Genomic DNA, 21215 nt, shown 5'->3' on the forward strand with positions numbered 1-21215 from the left:
CCCTCCCTCCCCCAGGGCTCCCAACCTTCCCTGGGGACCCCCATGGATCACTCTGACCTCCCAGCAGCCCTCACGTGTCCCCCAGAGGAACCCTTTGAGCTGCAGGTCGCTGGGATCGCTCCCACATCTGGGACTCGTCACCCGCTCGCCTTAACCACGAGCACGTGCGGAGTCACCCGCAGGACGGCCGGAGACGCGGCCCGGAACATCATCCCTCCTCACAACAGCCTCTGGAAGCAATTAAGAGAAGACAGTTCCCATGGCGAAGCCTTCGGCAAGATATTTATGAGGGAGAAGACAAAAACGCACAAAGCCGAAAGACAAGCACTTCTCCGCCTCTCTCCCAATCCTGCAGAACAGAGCCCCTCCTTTCCCCTCCTCTCCCTCTCTCTCCCTATCCCTCTCCCTCTCACCTCTCCCTCTCCCCTCCCTTCCTCTCGCCTCTCCATCTCCCCCCCCCCTCTCCCCCTCCCCTCCCCCTCTCCCTCTCTCCCTCTCCCTTTCTCCCCCTCCTTCTCCCTCTCCCTCTCTCTCTCCCCCTCTCTCTCTCTTCCTCTCTCAAGGGCAAAGGAAGAGGACTATTTCTTCAGAAGATTCCCGAATTAATGATGCGCCATCAATACAAATGCATGGTATGCCCACGAATAAACGAGGGGTCTTTCTCCCACAGTCTAGTTTAGAATCAGGGGTTGTCTCCGGGAGAAACGTCTCCCGTGGATGTTTTGATGCCACACGTGTGGTCAGATAAAGATTTCTATAAGAGGGAGGAGGGCCTGGGCCGCAGTTCCCCGAGCTGGGTCACCGAACACCTCCAGCTATTTTCCCGAAGCTCTGGGATGGGCAAACGCCAGAACTGCCTTGGCCAAGCATTTCCCCCCTAATTTAAAAAGCCGTGCGCATGAAAGGGAATGTCATCCTATGCTTCTGACTCATTTACACTTAACGCATCAGAACATTGTCTTGTCAGAGGCGTTGGGCCCTCAACAAGGCCTGGGAGCGCTCACAGCAGCACACAAGCATGCACTCACACACGTGGGCGCACAAGAGGACCCAGACATGTGTCCTTGGTTGCTTAGAATTAAGAGTCACTATGGCCTTGCCGGTGTGGCTCAGTGGTTGAGCGTCGACCTATGAATCAGGAGGTCACGGTTCGATGCCCGGTCAGCGGGCTCCATCCCCAGGGCGGGGCGTGCAGGAGGCAGCCAATCAATGATTCTCTCTCATCATTGATGTTTTTATCTCTCCCTCTCCATTCCTCTCTGAAATCAATAAAATATATATCCTGTAGATGATAAAAGGTAATATGCAAATCGACCAAAGGGTGGAACTACCAGTTGCTCAACCACTGGGCCACCCGGCCCGGCTGCACTCAGAGCTCTTCCCCAAAGGGCTCTCTGAGCTGAAATGAAGGCTTCACGGCCAAGTCCGAGAGGCACCCTCCCCGGAGGCAGGCGGCTGGCCCGGGCTCACCCGGCCTCGCTGGTGCGAAGTCACATCCTGGCCCGAGACAAAAGGGAGAGTCTCTCCCTGTCCGGGCCCCAGGAGGCTCATTTCCTGCCCCGCCGGCCTGCGGCTCCAGGGCCAGGGCCCGTCATGGCACACCCAGGGCGGATGTGAGCAGGGCCGGCCAGTGCCCTGGTGGCTTAATGAGTTTCTGGCCCCAACCCGGGCCCCTCCTGCCCATCACCACCCTCCCCCCTCCTGGTTCTCACACGTGGGGACACGCTGTGGGCCATCTCATCGGCGTTGGATCCCGTTGCTTCTGGAATGTTCCCTGGAGCTGACTGACTAGGATTTCTGACTCGGGGAGGGGTGTGGGAGGACATTCTTAGACATCCCGGGGATTTCGCTTTTCCAGAAACGAGGAGCTACAAGAACAGTGTCCTAGGACTCCGTGGCCGGCAAACTGCGGCTCGAGAGCCACAGGCGGCTCTTGGGCCCCTGGAGGGCGGCTCTTCCACAGAACACCACGGCCCGGGCGAGTCTGTGTGGAAGACGTGGCGCTCGAAGACGTTTACGTTTGAAAAATGTGGCTCTCCAGAGACACGTCCCTCTGCCTGCTAAGCTGTGCTGGTGACTGCGGCCTCACTAGGAAGCACAGGATTTAGGAGAGAAATCTGAACCGATGAACGTTTGTTACAAGAACTTGGGCAACTGAGCAAGTCGTTTACCCGATTTCATCAGCGTTCCATAGTGTTATTATTATTTTTTAAAAAATATATTTTATTGATTTTGTACAGAGAGGAAGGGAGAGAGATAGAGAGTTAGAAACATCGATGAGAGAGAGTCACCGATCAGCTGCCTCTTGCACACCCCCTACTGGGGATATGCCTGCAACCAAGGTACATGCCCTTGACCAGAATCGAACCCAGGACCTTTCAGTCCCCAAGCCGATGCTCTATCCATTGAGCCAAACCGGTTTCAGCCATAGCGTTATTTTTCAAGGCGGCTGAGAGGACAGGGATGTTGGAAGCCTTGAGCATGGTTAGCACGTGGCACCCTATTTCCTGTAAAACCGGTATCATCGAGGTCATTACTAAGAAACACGCACATTCGCTGTGCTCTGTCCCCCTTTTCCTTGCGACGTGCCCGCCCGGAACCCACGTCTCTGAGTCCCTATCGCTTAAGGTGGAACAAACATCTGAGTGACGGTTCCTGATCTCCCCCAGTCACACTGTCCCCACCACCCAGGTCTCTCTGCTCCCGTCACAGCCAAGGTGGCCAGATGTACTTCAGCTGCCTGGCCGCTAGGTGTCACACTTGCTAAATAGTTAGAAACGGGACTCGGTTTTTCCATGCCGAGGACTCAGAAATCACATTGATTTGTTCTCCTTTTAAATGAGGGCATTTCTTGGGTCACATGATCTCACGCACCTAGGGGAAATAATGAACAACATAAGCTGATGAACAAAAACAGACCCGGAGACAGAGAAGCAGCAATCAGACCGTCAAACCTCAGAGGGAAGGCAAGGGAGCAAGGGGGTAAGGGGGAGAGATCAACCAAAGGACTTGTGTGCGTGCCTATGGGCCTAACCAGTGGTCACAGACAACAGGGGGCTGGGGGCATGCGTGGGGAGGGGTTTGGGATGGCAATGGGGGGGAGGGGTGACGATAATGATGCGATACCATAATCAATAAAGAAATTTAAAAAAAATAAAGTTTTCAGAGACTTTGACACCTCTCTCAGGAGGGTCACATTGCTACGGGGGTAGAATGTTCCTTTATGCAGACGAATATTATGTGAGTTTGTGCCAGTATCAGTGGTTTCATTCAAAGATAAAAAGCGACGGGCAACCATTTATTTTATTTTCAATTTTCTTAAAGTTTTTATTTATTTATTTAATCCTCACCTGAGGATATTTTTCCATTGATTTTTTTTTTTTTTTTTTTTTTAGAGAGAGAGTGGAAGAGGAGAGGAGAGACAGAGAAACATTGATTGGCTGCCTCCCACCTGGGCCGGGAATCGAACCGGGGACCCTTCCGTGCCCCAGGCCGATGCCCAATCCACTGAGCCACACCGGCTAGGGCCAAGGGGGAGGGGGAGAGGGGGAGGCGATGGTTTAAATGGCTCCTCCCCTTTTTTTGTGGGTGCTCTCCGAGCGTTCTCTCTTCTCTCGGCTGTCACGAGAAGTCAAGAGTTTACAAGAGCCACGAGATTCTGCCTCTTTTAATGAAAGATAAAACAACGATATAAACATACACAAATTTACAGGGAAGGAGGAATCTGCTGGAATCCATGGTGGCGGGGGGGGGGGGACACACACACACACGTTGTGAGGTGCTTCGTATTTAAATACGGTATAAAAATAAATGCAGGGACGGGAGGGGGGGCCGCGCACATACGGACAGCAGACGGACGCGGGTGCTTGTTTCTGCGATGACATCGGTGCAAGGAGCCTTCCCGGACAAAGGGGTGTCGTCACGTAAACTCTGTGTGAAGCTGTCGGGCGCCACCGACTGCTTTTCTTCGACAGTTCTTCCAGTTCAGTGACGGATTCCGTCTCCGGGGAACTGCGTGTCTAGCGGAAGCGTTGAGGGAAAGAAAAAGAAAAAGGGGAGGGAGGGGGGAGGGAGGGGAAGAAGAAGGCGCACGTCACTTGAACTTGATAAAAAAAAAAAAAAAAGAAAAGAAAAAAAGGAAAAGACACAGAGCCAGCTGAGGACGTGGAGGGAGGTAGGAGGCCGGCCGCCTTCACGGAGGACGGGAAGGCGTGGCGGTGGCGGAGTCCGGTGGAGATGGCGCTCGAAGGAAGCACGAGGACGCGGGTCCTCTGCTCATGCAACATCTCGGCCCAAGGTCCTCGGCTCCAGGTCACGACGACGACGACGACGACGACGACGAGAGAGCTACAAAGTGTAGGCGGCGGCTCCATCGGTCTGCGTGTCCATGCGACAGGGCGGCGTCCCTTCAGCTGGACTGGACGAGGCTCGTTAACCTCTTGGACGTGAGGGACTTCCCCTGGGGAGAAAAGAGAGACGGGACAACACGGTGCGATCGCTGAGAACCCGCTTGCAGGTGGACGCCGAGCCCTCGCGGCCCGCTTTCGGGTGAACACGGAACCCTCTGGGCACGACTCACGCCCAGACGCCACGACCAGCGCCCCCTCCCAGCGGCACATGGGACACGATGACCCTCCTCCCTCCCCCCCCCCGCCCGCCCCCCCCCCCCCCCCGCCCGCCTCCCCGTTGCAAACAGACGGATGGGTTCACAGCACAGAGAGGCGCAACTCGGAAAACATGTCCATCCACGTCCCATCCAGGCTGAGCGATGGTGCGACACCCAGGGGAGACCCGGTAAGCTGGCCCCCCCTCCCACCGAGAGAGAGAGAGAGCGACCCCCGTGCATGCATTCTTGCTCGGCTGCTGGAGTTAGTGCAGCCGTCGATCCGTATCGAGACGGGCACAGAGGGTGGGTTAATTACGTAAGATGTGCTTTTTTGATGGCGCGATGGGTGGGACGCTCGAGATTCAGCCTGTCCCTCATCCTCTAGTGCAGCGGTCGGCAAACTCACGAGCCCACAGAGCCAAATGTCAATAAGTGCGCTGATGGACGCTTCTTTGGAGAGCCGCATTTTTTAAACGTAAACTCTACAGGCAGGTGCATTGTGATGACCTTAATCAGGGGACTCCTAAGCTGGCCCCTGCTAAAAACTCAGGGGGCCAAAGAGCCGCAAGTGGCTCCCGAGACGCAGTTTGCCGACCACTGCTCTAGAGTAATGGAGAGAAAGGTGCCAATTATACATCTTAAGGAAAGGATCCCTCTGCTCCTTACTTCAAACTTGAGGCGCCTCCCTGTCTTTCCCTACCTCATTTCCTCCAACCCCAACCCCAAGGAAAATCCCTTATATGGTGATTCCACATATTGTGTGAAGGCCTAGAATACATCTTCATTTTGGGGGGGGCACTCTTGCAAGCTAAAGGGCCCCCCGTTAATTACAAGCACTCTGGAGCGGTCTGAAAGTCGTAAGAAAAAAGGTGTACAGACACGAATCCACAGAGGAAGGAGAGAGAAGCTCCATTTGCTTGGTTTGTTTCTGCTGTAAAAATACACAGCAGTCTTTCCCAATCTACAGGCTGCCAAACAGACCCAGGAGGAGAAAAAAAAGGGGGAGGGGTTTCATTTATTTATTTTTCTAAATATATTTTTATTGATTTCAGGGAGGAAGGGAGAGGGAGAGAGGGATAGAAACATCGATGAGAGAAAATCATGGATTGGCTGTCTCCTGCACATCCCCCCACTGAGGATGGAGCCTAAAACCCAGGCATGTGCCCTAACCAGGAATCAAACTCTGACCTCCTGGTTCATAGGTCGATGCTCAACCACTAAGCCATGCCAGCCTGGTGTGGAATATGTAACTTTTCCTGGGAGGAAAAGAGGCATGATAGGGTGAGGGATGGGGGTGACACTGGTCACACCCTAAATTAACTAACTAGAGGCCTGGTGCACGAATTCATGCATGGGTGGGGTCCCCCATTCTGGCCAATAGGGTAGGTTCATTAGAGAAAATGAGAAAAGCATAGAAAAATATTTCAAGAAATAAACATTATATGAAATACAGCTATTTATATACTAATATATATCACCTACTTTTTATAGAAACTATGGTTTGTTAAAAACTGGCATTACACTATGCATAATATGATGACTTATTATGAGTAACATGTATAATACATTAAAATAATTATATGTTGATCCATTAGCCATGCTATCCATGTTTCTTTTCATACAATGTTTTGTTCACATTCATTGCATAGTGTGGGTAAGAAAATCAATTTAGAAAAATGCTAACAACATTCAGAAAATAACTGAATATTATTGATCAGAATATCTCAGACTGCGTTGCACATAACAAGGATAATTTTAGTTCTAAACACATATAGTTTATATATTATAGAATTTAGTTCTATGCAGTACCAATTACGTAGCAGCACACACAAACACGTGTGCATTACTGTGTCAAATGTGCGTGGCAAAAAGTAAAGATGAAAGCCACTACTCTAAAAATCTAGTTTTTAATCGCTGCATAACATTCTACCAGGGAGAGATGCCTGGGTGCATTTAAGAAATTCACAATTGTACATTCGGACTGTGTCTTACGTTTGGCCTTTATAGGATGCAACTGACTTTTGCATGAGTGTGGACACCTGGGTTTCTTAAAATAATTTATAAGAAGTTGAATCACTGCTTGAAAGCGAGAGGTTTTGGAAGGTTTGGTGCATTCTGTAAAGTTTCATTTGAGAAAAGCGATCAGCAATGACCCACGTGGCAATTTCAGAACCGATGATGCTACAGGGGCAGCGGTTCTCAACCTTCCTAATGCCGCCGATGTTCACGTTACGATTCATTCACAGGAGCAAAATTAGTTATGAAGTAGCAAAGGAAATAATGTTAAGGTTGGGGGTCGCCATGACATAAGGAACTGTATTAAAGGGCCGTGGCATGAGAAAGGTTGAGAACCACTGGACCAAGGGGAAATGAAGATCTACTGTCCGACCTACACAGGCTACACAGTCTGGTACATCTCAGAGCAATTGCACCTAAAATTGCTTTCTCAGGCAAGTTATTACCACGAGCCACTTCTGTTTCAATAAAATAATACGGGTAACCATATCTGTCAACAACAAAATGATAAATGGGATGGTTCCCGGTCCCTAAGAGGAGAAGGAGGGGAAAAGACTCGGAATCAGGGATGGTGTTGGAGGAAAGATATCTATTTGGCTTCCCCTTCCCATCTCCCTTAAGTTGCCGTATTCTGTTTAATTCCATTCCATTCTCGTCTTACGGATAATGTTCTGTAGGCATTCTATTCTGAAAGGATGAACTGCAGACAATTCTTATGCAATATACGAAGTACGGTGCCATCTTCTCCGCCAGTATCTTGAGGTGTCTCTTTTCCCTTCCCTTGACATTTTACGTGAAAGGTCAGAGATGGCAACAGATCCCACCAAAAATGGTGGCAAGTTTCTTAATGTGGCTCATTCCCGGGGCCCGGAGTGTCCCAGCCCTTGACTTTGTGCAACCACATCGAATGCTCCCAGCACACACTGCTTTTGACTGTCTTTCCCAATCTCTGCACACGGTCACAACATGCAATTTGTAAACACAGCGGACTGACATTCCTCACCGAAAAGATCTGGGAGAAAACTAGAAGCAAAACCCACATCTCCGTTGAATCCAATTGGCTGACATTTCAACACACACACACACACAACTCCACTGAACTGGCCATCACAGTAGAAGCCACAACACACACACACACACACACACACACACACACACACACACACACACACACAGGTACACACAGCAGCAGCAGCAGCATGGAGGTAACCACACAACTCCACAGACAATGCGGACGGACTGGAGTAGAAACCAAGAGAGTTCTACCTCTTTTCACAACAGGTTAGTGCTGGCCCTCAGTGTTGGAGTACAGTTTTTATGGCATGGGAAAATGGGGAGATTCCTGCCCTACAAAGATAAATGCGTTCAAGGCTTTAGTTTGAGCTCGCGCGAGGTTGGCACATTCCAAAGGCACTGGGCACAACACAAAGAAAAGGAAAGGAGGAGAACCCGCCCCACACACACACCAAAACACAGGGCTAGAGGCTGAGGAAACAGTGGCATAAACACAACTGGCCTCCTGCATGATGTAAGCAACAACTATCAACAGCTTTCCTGAAAAAGGAAGGAGGAGAGGGGCCTGGTGGCCGGCCAAGGAGGGGCCTTAGCGTGTCACCGGCCACCGTTCCTACCCAGTCTTTGGCTGTCAACTGCTTTCTAGGAGATTTTCTCCCTACAGACGTAGAAAGATCAATCAAGATTGTTCTTAATCTTTTCAGCATTACCAAAAGCCAAGGGCAAGATCGTAGAAACCCATGCACTCTCTTTCTTAAAGAAAGGGGTAGCGTGGGCAAAAAGAAAAAAATGTAAGCAAACAACGATTGCTTCATTTGACGTATTATAATATAGGCTTCTTTGCAAACCTCCGTTGGACTGATACATGGAGATGGTCCATAGGAGACATCTTTATCTATCTACCCTGGGAAGGCTGAGACCCAAGAGGAAGGAGAAACCAAGTTCTGGATCTGAATCAAGGTCAGTACCAAGGCTGTTCCATCCAAGTGGGAGACGGGTGAGAAACTGGGGACACAGCTTCATTGGACGTAGGGAAGGGTCGTTCCTCACCAAAGAAGACTTACCACATTCTGCGCAAATTTCTCAAAAGATGTTCTGCGATCCATGGAGGGTTCCGACTTACTCGTGTGGGGTGGGGCAAGGCAAAGGGAAACAGGGAGCGTGAAAAATAAAAATAAAAAGAAAGCAAGAAAACGGAGCAGAAAGAGACAGGAGATGAAATGATAAAACACCAAATCATGACCTAAACCGCAGGGACCAGGAGGGGCCAGAGCTGCCAAGGAAGGCCTCCTTTGATTAACGACTTTATTTTTATTTTCTCATTATTTGTTAAACTATTTTTATTGATATCAGAGAAGAAGGGAGAGGGAGAGAGAAAGAGAGAGAAACATCCATGAGGAGAGAGAATCGTGGATCGGCTGCCTCCTCCTGCACGCCCCACACTGGGGATGGAGCCTGCAACCTGGGCATGTGCCATGACCGGGAATCCAACTGTGACCTCTTGATTCATGGGTTGATGCTCAACCACTGAGCCATGCTGGCCGGGCAATGATTTTATTTTAAACATCAAAACTCCTCTTGTGCAAACAAAATGGTGGGATTTCGTGTAAAATTCAACTGCACTGAAATGAAGAAGATATACTGACCCAGAGACGTGTGTATGCTGATGTTTGCAAAGTCTTAAGTATTTGAAAATCTAGGGGTATTCCTAAAAACTTTCTATCGGGACCAGATTGCTGTAGAGGACTATTCATTTTTTAAAGCACTGCTATCCGGTAGAAATGTCTGAAGTTCATTCTATGCTGTCCAGTATTTCAGAAGCCTTTATCTGTGATCACGGAGTACTTCACATCTGGCTAGAATTCTGTGTAATCTCAATGGACTTCCATTTAAGCTTAAACACGCCTACGTAGCCAGTGGCTGCTGTATTGGATGATCTGTCTACAGAGAGGACTTTGAAAAATCCCATCAGCCTAACGGATGATCCTGAAGTATGAAAAATGACAGTTGTGTCTCAGAAGTTAAAGAAGCTACAAACTCTTTTAATACTAAGAAACAACGAATTGAAGATGTTTATGTCCAGAGAGTCCATATTACGTTACATGGATGAGACAGGGTACTCTTGACAGGAAGACTTTGAAGATAAACATTCATTGAATGAGGTATATTGAAATTCTTCCTTTTGTGGGTGGGTACTATCTTAGATGCATAAAATTCATTGTGGGGATGCTGAATGGTTCAGACTAAATATCAAATAAAAAAATATTCAGGAGACAACATCCCTACATTTTGACAGCTACCGCTGAGAAAAACAATGAGTAGTTTTAGTTATGGGGTATGTGGCTAAAAACATATATTCTAGTTTACTGTGAACAAAGAAAATTTGCTTCATGAAATCATTCTTTTCCTTTATTGCAATTTAAAAAATATATTTTTTTAACTGATTTCAGAGAGAAAGGGAGAGGGAGTGAGAAACATCAATGAGAGAGAATCACTGATAGGCCGCCTCCTGCATGCCCGCTACTGGGGATCGGCAACCAGGGCCTCTGCCCTGACCGGGAATCAAACCCTGACCTCCTGGTTCATAGGTCGATGCTCAACCACTGAGCAACATGGCCGGGCTATTGCAATGTTTTATTTCCTTGAACTAGGCATATAAAAGACTAACATGAACCATGAAAAACAGCTTCAAAAAAAAAACAAAAACTTTGTAAAGCAAGAACAACTACAGAAACAAAACAAAACAAAAAAAGAAAATAAGCAATCAACGAACAGAAGCCAAGAGAACTTAAATGGCTCTCGTGAAAGGCAGAGGTTTGGGGAGGGTCTCGGGGTGTGTTCACTTACCCTCTGTCCACTTCCTCGGGGCCCCACGAAGGCCACTAGTCCAACGAATTACAACCGAGAACCCGATTTTAAGAGGTCGCAAAGAACAGGTACCTTTTTCTTCGCCTGTAGAAGCTCCTGGTAGGCACTGGATCGTATAAAACGTGGGTATGAATCGCTTTTCATCAGTTTGTAAATGTGCTCCTGGAAAGAAATAACGGTCAGGGCGCGGCTTCGTCACTTTTCAGGGGAAACCTAGCGCCGTGATCAGAGGACAACAGATTGTCGGAAAACCTACCAGGAAGCAGCTAGAAACAAAGCAGGACTCTGCTGCTGAGAATACCTTCTGTTGACAGAACAGGCAGACCCTCAAGTTCATTATGTCGTTCATCAATCCATTTTAAAACTGGTTGAGGGGCTACGCAGAATGTAAATCACACCCAGCCCCCCTCCCCTTTTTTTTTTAAGAAAAAAAAAAAATGGAGTTTCGTTAACAGAATGTCCTAAAATGATACTAAATCAAGTTGTTGGTTCCCATGGATTATTGGGGAATTTAAATCAATCTGCTGGTGCTTCAAACTACGCCAGGTTGAGATGTAGCGTTTTGAACCCTTTTGAATCCAGCGTGTCTGGATGTCCCAATCTCTTCTTATTTGGAGAAAATATGTAATTTTTTAAAATATATATATATATTATTGATTTTTTACAGAGAGGGAGGGAAAAGGATAGAGAGTTTGAAACATCCATCAGCTGCCTCCTGCACACCCTCCACTGGGGATGTGCCCAAAACCAAGGTACATGCCCTTGACCGGAATGGAACTTGTACCTTGGTTGTGGGCACATCCCCAGTGGGGGGTGTGCAGGAGGCAGCTGATGGATGTTTCAAACTCTCTATCCTTCCTCTCTGTAAAAAAATCAGTAATATATATATATATATATATATATATATTTTAAAAAATTATATATTTTCTCCAAATAAGAAGAGATTGGGACATCCAGATAATCTCAGGCAGCTGATGGATGCTTCTCTCTCATCGATGCTTCTAGCTCTCTCTCCCTCTCCCTTCCTCTCTGCAAAAAAAACCCATTAAAATACATTAAAACAAAACCAGAAACAAATGTTCCTATAAAACCACACACATTGACAGAACACTCCCAGGCTTTTCAATACAGCTCACTCTCAAGGGCCTCCGTTCCCTCCTAGATCAATGGGAGTATGTGACACACAGTGGCCTACACTGGAGGGTCAGACACGGCTGCCAATGACAAGAAAAACAAAACACAAGTACCTCCACCCCCCAGCTCCATGGGAGCATGCGTGGGACACACCCCGAGGCCCACCGGGCACCCACCTGAGCGTCCTCGAACGTGTACCGCCCTGGCTCCTTCACGTTCTGCGTGGTCTTGTCGTAGCTCTTCGAGTCCAAGTTGATGGCGCTGGGGGCTCCCGGAGCCAGGAACTCCTGCCATATCTCCTGGACCCGCGAGGGGACTTCCCTAATGGGCCTCTTCTTCAAGTCCTCCACTGCCAGCCAGAACCTGCAGGGGGCGCGACACCGAGCGTTCAAATAGGTGGGGGTGATGTCTACAACAGAGGGGTGGGACGTTGGTCCCTCTCTCACCAGCAGCTTAGTGGGGCTCAGCTTTCAATGCGCAAAGAAAAGAGTTGCCCCCACAGTTTCATCTCAAGTTATCCCCCCACCCCTTTGGGTTGATTTTTTTAAATTGACTTCAGAGAGGAAGGGGGAGAGGGAGAAGGAGAGGGAAAGGGAGAGGGAGAGAGAGAGGGAGAGGGAAAGAGAGAAAAGGAAGAGGGAGAGGGAGAGGGGGAGAGGGAGGAGGAGAGAGAGGGAGAGTGAGAGAAACATCAATGATGAGAGAGAATCACTGATCGGCTGCCTCCTGCACGCCCCCTAGTGGGGATGATGCCCGCAATCTGGGCACATGCCCTTGACCTGAATCAAACCCGGAACCCTTCAATCTGCAGGCCTACGCCCTATCCACTGAGCCAAACTAGCTAGGGCTCAAGTTATTTGACACAAATACCCGATCTCTTTTTTTTTGTAGACCTTCCTTGAGAAACCATATGCCAGGAAGACCACTATTCATAAATAGTCGACATTTTCATTTCACTACAGAAATACTACTGGCCATTTTCCACTTTGCCAAATGCTTCTTTAAGGAGTCCATTTCAAATGCACAACACGCATACCGTAAAAAGACAGGGTAAAAAATATGCCACCACGAGGGACTGGTCATGTTGGACAGACTTTGCCTTATTTTATCTTTTTTTTTCTTTTTCTTTTTCTTCTTCCTCCATCAAGTGGCAGGAATTCCGTGGGCTCCGGTCATGCCCATGATGGTGGTGGGAGAGTCGCTGACCCGTTACATCCTACACAACCGGGCCCGGTACAGGCGGTACCTCTGGCTTACGGCCAGAGGTAAACCACTGTCGGAAAACCACGTCTTACCTTAAGTTTTCGGAGCTGAATTCTGACTCTAGAAACTTAAGAAACTGCTCTCTCCCCACGGGGTCTTTCAACGCTTCGTCCATGCCGAACCCCCAGCGCTTGACCCTCTGCTGGCTCGGTTCTTTGCTGGAGGAGACAAAAACCAAGCCCAACACATTCCTCTCGGTACCAGCCCTGTTTTCTGCCGTGACACGTTTCCTCTCAGAACCATAGATGTCTTGGCATTCCCGTCTTTAACTGAACTTTTCGGGGGAGGAAAAAAATATCTTAGGACAATGACTCTGAATGACATGGCCGTGAGGTGGACGCTTCTAGGCATCCATGATGAAGTCTGGGGTCCGTGCAAGAAACCAGGGAGTCCCTAAGTGGTGCTTTGGCTTTCTGAAGAGCCTGTCTCGTGCCGATTTCTCTTAGAGGAAGGTCCTTTTAGTTTTAAAATTGAATGTATACAGGCATCTACACTAATAAAAGAGGGAGATGCAAATTGACCGTACCTTCGTGACGACCACCGGCCAATCAGGAGCGAGCATGCAAATTAACCCAACAAAGACGGTGGGTTAAATTGCATACACAGGCGCCAAGCAGCTGGGGACGGGGTGTCTGGGCAGCATGGGAAGGTGGGAAGGCTGCTGTGGGCTGTAGCAAAGGCGGCGCCGGCAGCCAGCCATTCATGCACAAATCTTCGTGCATCCGGCCTCTAGTATAATTATACTGGGCTTAAGTAAATATGGATTTAGCATTCATTTTTTACTTGAACACATGGGCCTTTGTGACTACGTGGTTTTTTTTCAGGTAGCTAAGACAATAAGCTAAAGAACCGAAGACCCCAATTCTGACTGGTTTACCTCTATTCTGCCCTAGTCTTTTGGAAATGCAAGTTCAAATATCTAAGGTTCAAAACCAGTACCTTTATAATAAGAGCTTTATACCCTGGGCTCATGGAGACACAGAGTAAAACTACGGCGACCACTACCCAGCTATGGGATTCTTCCCATTGAACCCAAACCCAGAAATAAGCAAAGTATTTCGAGGGAAGAGAAAAAGGCACTTACCTTGCTTCAAGTTCCCAGAAAGTAGTATCATCGGACAGCCATGGGTTGGAAGGGTCGGGCGGCACAAAAAATGGGTCATAGTCTAAATACTGCTCCGTGTAACTCAGCAGACTGGAGGGAAGAGACAAATTCGCCTCCCTTAGCTGCTGTCTGGCTGAGGCTGTAGCCAGCCCAGAGTTAGGGACGCTATGAAAATGTGTGGCCAAGGGATGCTTGCTGCTTTCCAGCGTGAACCCCGATGGCCGTTTTGCCATTTCTATAAACTTACACACACTCCCTGACAGTGCTTCTCGGAGGACCAGTGGGGCCCAGGATTCCATCTCTCCCCATACCTACGCCCTGGGAGTTAGTATCCCTTTATTACAATAAACTAAACGCAAGAGGTCAGTGTGTGAGGGCCAGGGCTAAGCTCAACTCCGATCCCTGGTAGACCAGTCCGCCTGCAGCCAAACTGATGTTAGCCAACGTGGAAAAGAGGTTAAAAAATAATTCTTGCTGAAATCGGTGTGGCTCAGTGGATAGAGTGTCAGCCTGCAGACTGAAAGGTCCCAGGTTCGATTCCGGTCAAGGGCATGGACCTTGGTTGCGGGCACATCCCCAGTAGGGGGTGTGCAGGAGGCAGCTGATCGATGATTCTCTCTCATTGATGTTCCTAACTCTCTCTCTCCCTTTCCCTTCCTCTCTGTAAAAAAATCAATAAAATACTTTTTTTTTTTTTTAAAGAGAGAAAAAGTAATTCTTTTTCTAAAGTATGTATAGGAATTAGGTAAAAGAGGAGTGACTTGCTGAGCAAAAACTTTTTAAAATTCGTGTTTAAAAATAAAGATAAGGAGAGGGGAAAAGTTGAAGAGGTAGGATCTGACAGTGCCTCAAAGTGCAGGACATGGATGCTCTCAAGATCAGATTTAAATAAAGAAATGGGGGAAATGTACGATCTGAGGTTAATCCCAGTTTCGGAGTTCTGCGGTAACTCAGTGTGAATTGAAAGGAAGGCCAACTTCGGAAGCTGAAAGGTTTATTTCTCCCAGCGGGAGGGAGAAGATTCAGGGCCTTGGAATTATCTTCTGTGTCTGACTCTGGTTGCACCAGGACTGGACCTCTCGGGTTGTAAGACCATAAGGGACATTCTGTAATTAATTTAAAATGCAAAGACAGCCCGGCTGGTGTGGCTCAGTGGTTGAGCATCAACCTATAAACCAGGAGGTCAGGGTTCGATTCCCAGTCAGGGCACAGGTCCAGGTTGCGGGCTCCATCCCCAGTAGGGGGCGTGCAGGAGGCAGCTGATCCATGATTCTCTCGCATCATTGATGCTTTCCTCTCCCTCTCCCTTCCTCTCTGAAATCCATAAAAATATTTTAAAAATAAATGAGGAAAAACAAAATAACATTCATTACAGGGTCCCAATCACTTATCTCAGCTCCCTGTCCAACAGTTCTTGTAGCATTTTTATCAGATTTCTCTGTCAGATAAAAGTGTAAGTGCATGTGGACATCTCCAAATACTCACCTATCCGCGACTTTTGACATTTTTAACCGATGTCTGTCTAACTGTATTTGCCAATAGTTTATCTGAAAACAGAGTTAAAGAAATAGTTATATAAGCAGTGAGATTCTCACAATTTTCAGCTCTAATTGCTGATAAGCTGGGAGATTCCAAACTAGAATATATTCTACATCAGTAAAAATCCAAAGTCTGTTTAAAAAAATCAAATGATGCCCTAGATGGTTTGGCTCAGTGGATGGAGCATCAGCCTGCAGACTGAAAGGTCTTAGGTTCGATTCTGGTCAAGGGCACAGGCCCGGGTTGCTGGCTTGATCCCCATCCAGTAGGCGGTGTGCAGGAGGCAGCTGATCCATGATTCTCTCTCATCATGGATGTTTCTCTTTCTCTCTCCTTCTCCCTTCTTCTCTCTGAAATCAATAAAAACATATAAAATTTTTATCTGAATTACTTTTTCCTTCATGAGGATTGTAAATATACTAGAAAAATGTATTATATTATTGATAAATCATATTACAATTAAAGATAAGAAAAAAAAAGAATAAAAAAAGGGGAAAAGCCCCATGGCTGAATGAACCAAGAGGTTAGTTATTATTTGACAGGAGACACTGGCGATTGCTTTGCAATATTCCTCGGAGACAAAACTACTGATCAATTGGTAAAGCAAGATGTGGTATATACCATGACCTTACACCAGCGTTGATAAGGGAAAACATCAAGAGGCGCCTAGATATAGAGACCAGACTGTAGACACTGAGGAAATCATGTCACATGACTGGACATGGGAAAGCCATGGCCATGTGGCCAACCTCTTGTCTTCTCGTTCTGTAAGACCCAGTGATGGAACCCACAATAAATTAGTGCGTGTGGCTTTAAAAAAAAATGGGTAGACGCCAAAACCAGTTTGGTTCAGTGGATAGAGCGTCTGCCTGCGGACTAAAAGCTCCCAGGTTCAATTCCGGTCAAGAGCATGTATCTTGGTTGTGGGCACATCCCCAGTAGGAGGTGTGCAGGAAGGAGGCAGCTGATCAATGTTTCTCTCTCATCAATGTTTCTAGCTCTCTATCCCTCTCCCTTCCTCTCTGTAAAAAAAATCAATTAAATATATATATTTTTAAAAATTGGGTAGAGAATGAAGGACTTGGGGAATTACATATTGAGGAGTGTTGACTATGTATCTTATAGTGAGACAATTTCGTTACCTTTTTAACTGGAAATTCTTCTCTACGAAACAGTCAACCCTACACGTAAGCGTTTACAACACCTGCTATTAACCGTTCACTGTCCGGTTCTCCCAGCGGCCGCTCTGCACATGGTGAAAGGGCCATTCTCCAGGTGAGACCCACCTGCTCCTGTAGCTCGTCTTCTGTGGGAGGTTTCGTTTCTGGCGTGGGTGTGTGGGTGGGACTGTGACTTCGAATATCGTTTTGTAAACCATAGACAGACTATATGAAATAAATAAAAAGAAAGAAAGAAATGGGTTAGGCCAGGGGTCGGCAAACACATCCATCCACAGAGCCAAATGTCAACAGCACAACGATGGACATGGCTCTGGAGAGCCACATGTTTTAAACGTGAACTTCTTCTAACGCCACGTCTTCCACACAGACTCAGGATGGGGGTCCTACCTTGCGGGTTTTGTGTGGGTTTCGCATCCGGGACGACTTCTTGATGTCCACCTCCGTGGTGTTGACACAGCCAGGCTGCGGGTGGGGTCGGAGAGAAGGAGGAACCTTGAACCTTTGATCTGGGGTGAATGGCTTGCTTTCCCCGACCCCAAAAAAGACCCCGATGGCCGGCCCCGATGGCCACTCTTCCTAAAAGTCTATCGGCTGTGTTGGTGACAACATCAGTTAGGTATATATACATATTTAAAAATACACATATTTTTATTGATTTCAGAGAAGAAGGGAGAGGGAGAAAGAAAGAGAGAGAAACATCAAGGAGGAGAGAGAATCATGGATCAGCTGCCTCCTGCACGCCCCCTGTTGGGGATGGAGCCTGCAACCTGGGCATGTGCCCTGACCGGGAATCGAACCGGTGACCTCTTGGTTTTTGAGTCGATGCTCAGCCGCTGAGCCACACCCGGCCAGGCAAAAAAAAAAAAAAAAAAAAAGGCAATTATCTTTTTGAAGCATATATATATAGTATGCACCAAATCACGTGAGATGTTATACATACGCCAGTGTCCGACATGGCTGAACATATGATATCTTCCCAGTAAGATACCGATAGCATTTCCATGACCAAGTAGGCACTTAATAAAAACGTCCCCTTACGGACTATTTGCCAGGTAGAATATTAAGTGCGTAATACTGGATGTAAGGAATCACAGGTGGCATTTACATTGGCCCAGGAAAGAATCGTAAGTTATTCCTAGCGGCTTAAAGGCGCGTTTATCTTCCACAGAATTAAGCTGTGCGGTGGCATTACTTTAATACTATTTATTAAAAGGCAGAATTGAGTGAATTCCCGGCGGAGCAAAATGTGCATGTTCCTGAGAAATAGTACTGCCGCCTTGTTCATGGAGATGCCTTAATGGGCTGTGAAACAGACGCGGGAATTTTTTTGGTTTTATTGCTGATATTTTATTTAAGGGAATGCAAATACATGAATTCCTTTCCTGGCGTTAAGGCGTTTTTGCTCACTGCAGCAGGAGGCGTTTGACTGACGTGGGATAGCAAGACGCTTCAGAAGAGCAGGGCTCTGAGTCAGTAACGGAGAGCAAGTCTCCTTCAGATCAATCTCTCCCACATTGATGTTCCTCTCCCTCTCTCCCTCACCCTTCCTTCCTCCCTCCCACTCTCTCTCTAAAAAAAAAAAAAAGAGAGAGAGAGAGATCCGGCCCATCTTCCAGTCCCGATCACCTAGACCCCAGCAGCGAGCTAACCTAACGGTCGGAGCATCTGCCCCCCGGTGGTCAGTGCATGCCATAGCTACCAGTCGACCGGTCGAATGGTCGCTTACCGTAGGCTTTTATATATATAGATTCTGCATCACTGAACCCCGGTCACCTTACACAAAAGTGGCAACCTTTCCTTAACTCATTTGCCAAGACTTTGACGGGGTCACAATAGTCTTCTCTCCCTTTCCCCGGGGGGCGCCCCTCACGTTCCGAAAGGCGGAGGCGACACACAGGCTTACCACAGGGCGGTGTACATCCCAGAACGCCCGCTCTTGGCTGTCGAGGATCTTCCTCTCGATCTTGTCCCTCTTCTTGTCCACTCTGTCAACAGCGGAACAAAGAGCCGTCAGGAGAGCTCACCGCGGCGCCGCCTCTCCGAGCCAAGGGGCCTCGGCCGGGACGGAGCTCCCGAGAGACTCACAAGGACTCACTTTGCCTGCGCCTCGGCCTGCATGAAGATGAACTCCCACTTTCGGGCGAAGGCTCTCTGCAGCCGGGCCAGGCTCTCCTGCAAGGCACGGCAGAGGTGAAGACGTCCCGCGGCTCCCTTCCCCTCTCCCCTCCCAGTTCACCCGCCACATGGATCCGTCCAGGAGAGAAAGACAGCCCGGCCGGTGTGGCCCAGTGGTTGGGCATCGACCCAAGAACCAGGAGGTCATGGTTCCATTCCCGGTCAGGGCACAGGCCTGGATGTCGGGTTGGATCCCCTGTAGGGGATCCTCTGAGAATCTGACCCTCACTACCCATGCAGGGGGAAGGCTGCCAGAGGCCCGGAGTGACCGTGAGCCTCACTCCTGCTCGTTTCAGGGCTCCCGTGGGGAGAAGGTCCCTGGTACTCACAGCCTCGTAGTCGGCGAGCTCCAGCCGGGCCTTGTTCTGCATCGTCCTCTTGCAGAGGTACACCGCTGGAGGGAAACAAACCAAACATCCATCATCTCTTGCCAAAACCGGTGCGGCTCAGTGGATAGAGCACCAGCCTGCAGACTGAAGGGTCCCAGGTTCCATTCCGGTCAAAGGCATGGACCTTGGTTGCGGGCACATCCCCAGTGGGGGGTGTGCAAGAGGCAGCTGATGGATGTTTCTCTCTCATCGATGTTTCTAGCTCTCTATCCCTCTCCCTTCCTCTCTGTAAAAAATCAATAAAATATATATTTAAAAAAAAAATCCATCATCTCCTGCCTGCTTATTCACACTGAGGCACCGGCAATGAAAACACAGCCTTACGCATCAAGACGTCTTTGTCACCTTTTTTTAAAAAAAAATATGTATATTTCTCTCTCTCTATCCCTCTCCCTTCCTCTCTCTCTAAAATCAATACAAATATATCTTTAAAAAAAAATCACTCCAGCTTATATGAGGCACATGGATTGTTAAAAATAATAAATAAATAAAATAAAAAGAGGGGGTAACACAACTTTAAAGAAAATACTAATACAATAGAAAGCCGCACAGCACAGCCACTCTCATGCTGGTGGCTAAAATGCATTCTGTTTTTTGCTCCAAATTAATGAGCCTGCTTCCTGTTATGATCTAAACAGAGTGCAAGCTGATACGACTCACGTGGCGATTTTGAAGGCTGGGCACAGAACATCCCCAGGTGACAGCCAATCTGAAAACAGCTCTGGGTCTGCCGGATGGTGACCCCAATACCTAACCTACATCAGAGGGGACGGTGGGACCCGGGGAGGCAGCCAGGAGAGTGGGGGGGGGGGACCACCCACTGATTTTATTTATTTATTTTTAAAATGTATTTTTATTGATTTCAGAGAGAGGAAGGGAGAGGGAGAAAGAGAAACATCCGTGATGAGAGAGAATCATGGACCGGCTGCCTCCTGCACGGCCCCCACAAACCCAAGAAAAAGGAACAACGGGTAGAAGTCAGAGTTCCCACAGACCAACAGCGGGGGAATCGTTCTCACATCAGCCAGCGAATGCCTGCTCCTGGTTAGGTGAGCTAACGGCAGGGTCCTGAGAAATGAGAATTTTAATGTTTTTTTTTTTGTTTTCAGATTTCACAGGGCGGCTGTGAACATGAAGGAAACACTCCACATCAAGCCTTTTGGCAAAGACGACGCATTGTGCAAAGGCAGGCACAGGGGACAGATGGTCAGCTCTTCTGTCGGGGCTGATTACAAAGCCGTTACTTCAGAGCCAGAAGGACATGTGACTGCATTGAGGGCCCCGGACAGCGTCCTGCCACGCGGACTAAGCCGGTCCGAGGAAGATAAGCATGGCAGGACCTCGCTCACCGGCGGAGGCTAATGAACAAAATGAACCGATGGACAAAACAGATCCAGAGGCAGGGACACCTGGAACAGACGGACGGATCTCAGAGGGAAGAGGGGGGTGGGGGACAGGGAGTGGCTATAATTTTCGGGGGAGGGCTCTGCCCTCCAAGCTGGGGCTTGCTCGAGGCCATGAGAGGACTGTGCCCTCTCATTAGCCCGAGGCTTGCACCTGTCCAAACACTGTAGCCACTCTCCACAAGCTGGGCCGAGAAATCCTAGATCCTCCTGCAACCTAAGCAGCGACATTGTCGTCCAGCTGGTAAAATACACGTAAAACAGAATTATGGCCCGGCCGGCGTGGCTCAGTGGGTTGAGCATCGACCTAGGAACCAGGAGGTCACGGTTCGTTTCCTGGTCAAGGTACAGGCCCAGGTTGCAGGCTCCATCCCCAGTGAGGGGCGTACAGGAGGCAGCCGATCCATGATTCTCTCTCCCCACGGATGTTTTCAGTTCTCTCTCCCTCTCGTTCTCCCTCCCTGAAATCAATAAGAATATAGATTTTTAAAACAGAAGGATGTTTGGGAAGGCTTTGCAAGC

General features: G+C 48.4%; 1 protein-coding gene across 5 annotated transcripts in view; it reads right to left on the reverse strand.

The window, feature by feature from the left end:
• Positions 1-3653: 3653 nt before the first annotated feature.
• The window catches only part of RGS7 (regulator of G protein signaling 7), a 70194-nt gene continuing 52632 nt past the window's right edge, over positions 3654-21215 (reverse strand). The window contains exons 7-19 of one of the 5 annotated variants that reach the window (XM_045576018.1): positions 19231-19295; positions 18822-18898; positions 18630-18711; positions 17114-17188; positions 16832-16930; positions 15492-15553; positions 13986-14096; positions 12934-13059; positions 11815-12001; positions 10577-10666; positions 8701-8754; positions 7889-7969; positions 3654-4459 (exon numbers count right to left, since the gene is read on the reverse strand). In XM_045576018.1, coding sequence (XP_045431974.1) covers positions 7895-7969; positions 8701-8754; positions 10577-10666; positions 11815-12001; positions 12934-13059; positions 13986-14096; positions 15492-15553; positions 16832-16930; positions 17114-17188; positions 18630-18711; positions 18822-18898; positions 19231-19295 — 1103 coding nt within the window. In that variant the 3' untranslated portion in view covers positions 3654-4459; positions 7889-7894. Of the gene's footprint in view, positions 4460-7888; positions 7970-8700; positions 8755-10576; positions 10667-11814; positions 12002-12933; positions 13060-13985; positions 14097-15491; positions 15554-16831; positions 16931-17113; positions 17189-18629; positions 18712-18811; positions 18899-19230; positions 19296-21215 lie in introns of all 5 variants that reach the window. The other 4 variants (XM_045576019.1, XM_036422770.2, XM_036422772.2 and 1 more) reach the window with 4 other exon arrangements.

This window comes from Pipistrellus kuhlii, unplaced genomic scaffold (assembly GCF_014108245.1).
Source record: "Pipistrellus kuhlii isolate mPipKuh1 unplaced genomic scaffold, mPipKuh1.p scaffold_m20_p_72, whole genome shotgun sequence".
Lineage (NCBI taxonomy): Eukaryota > Metazoa > Chordata > Mammalia > Chiroptera > Vespertilionidae > Pipistrellus > Pipistrellus kuhlii.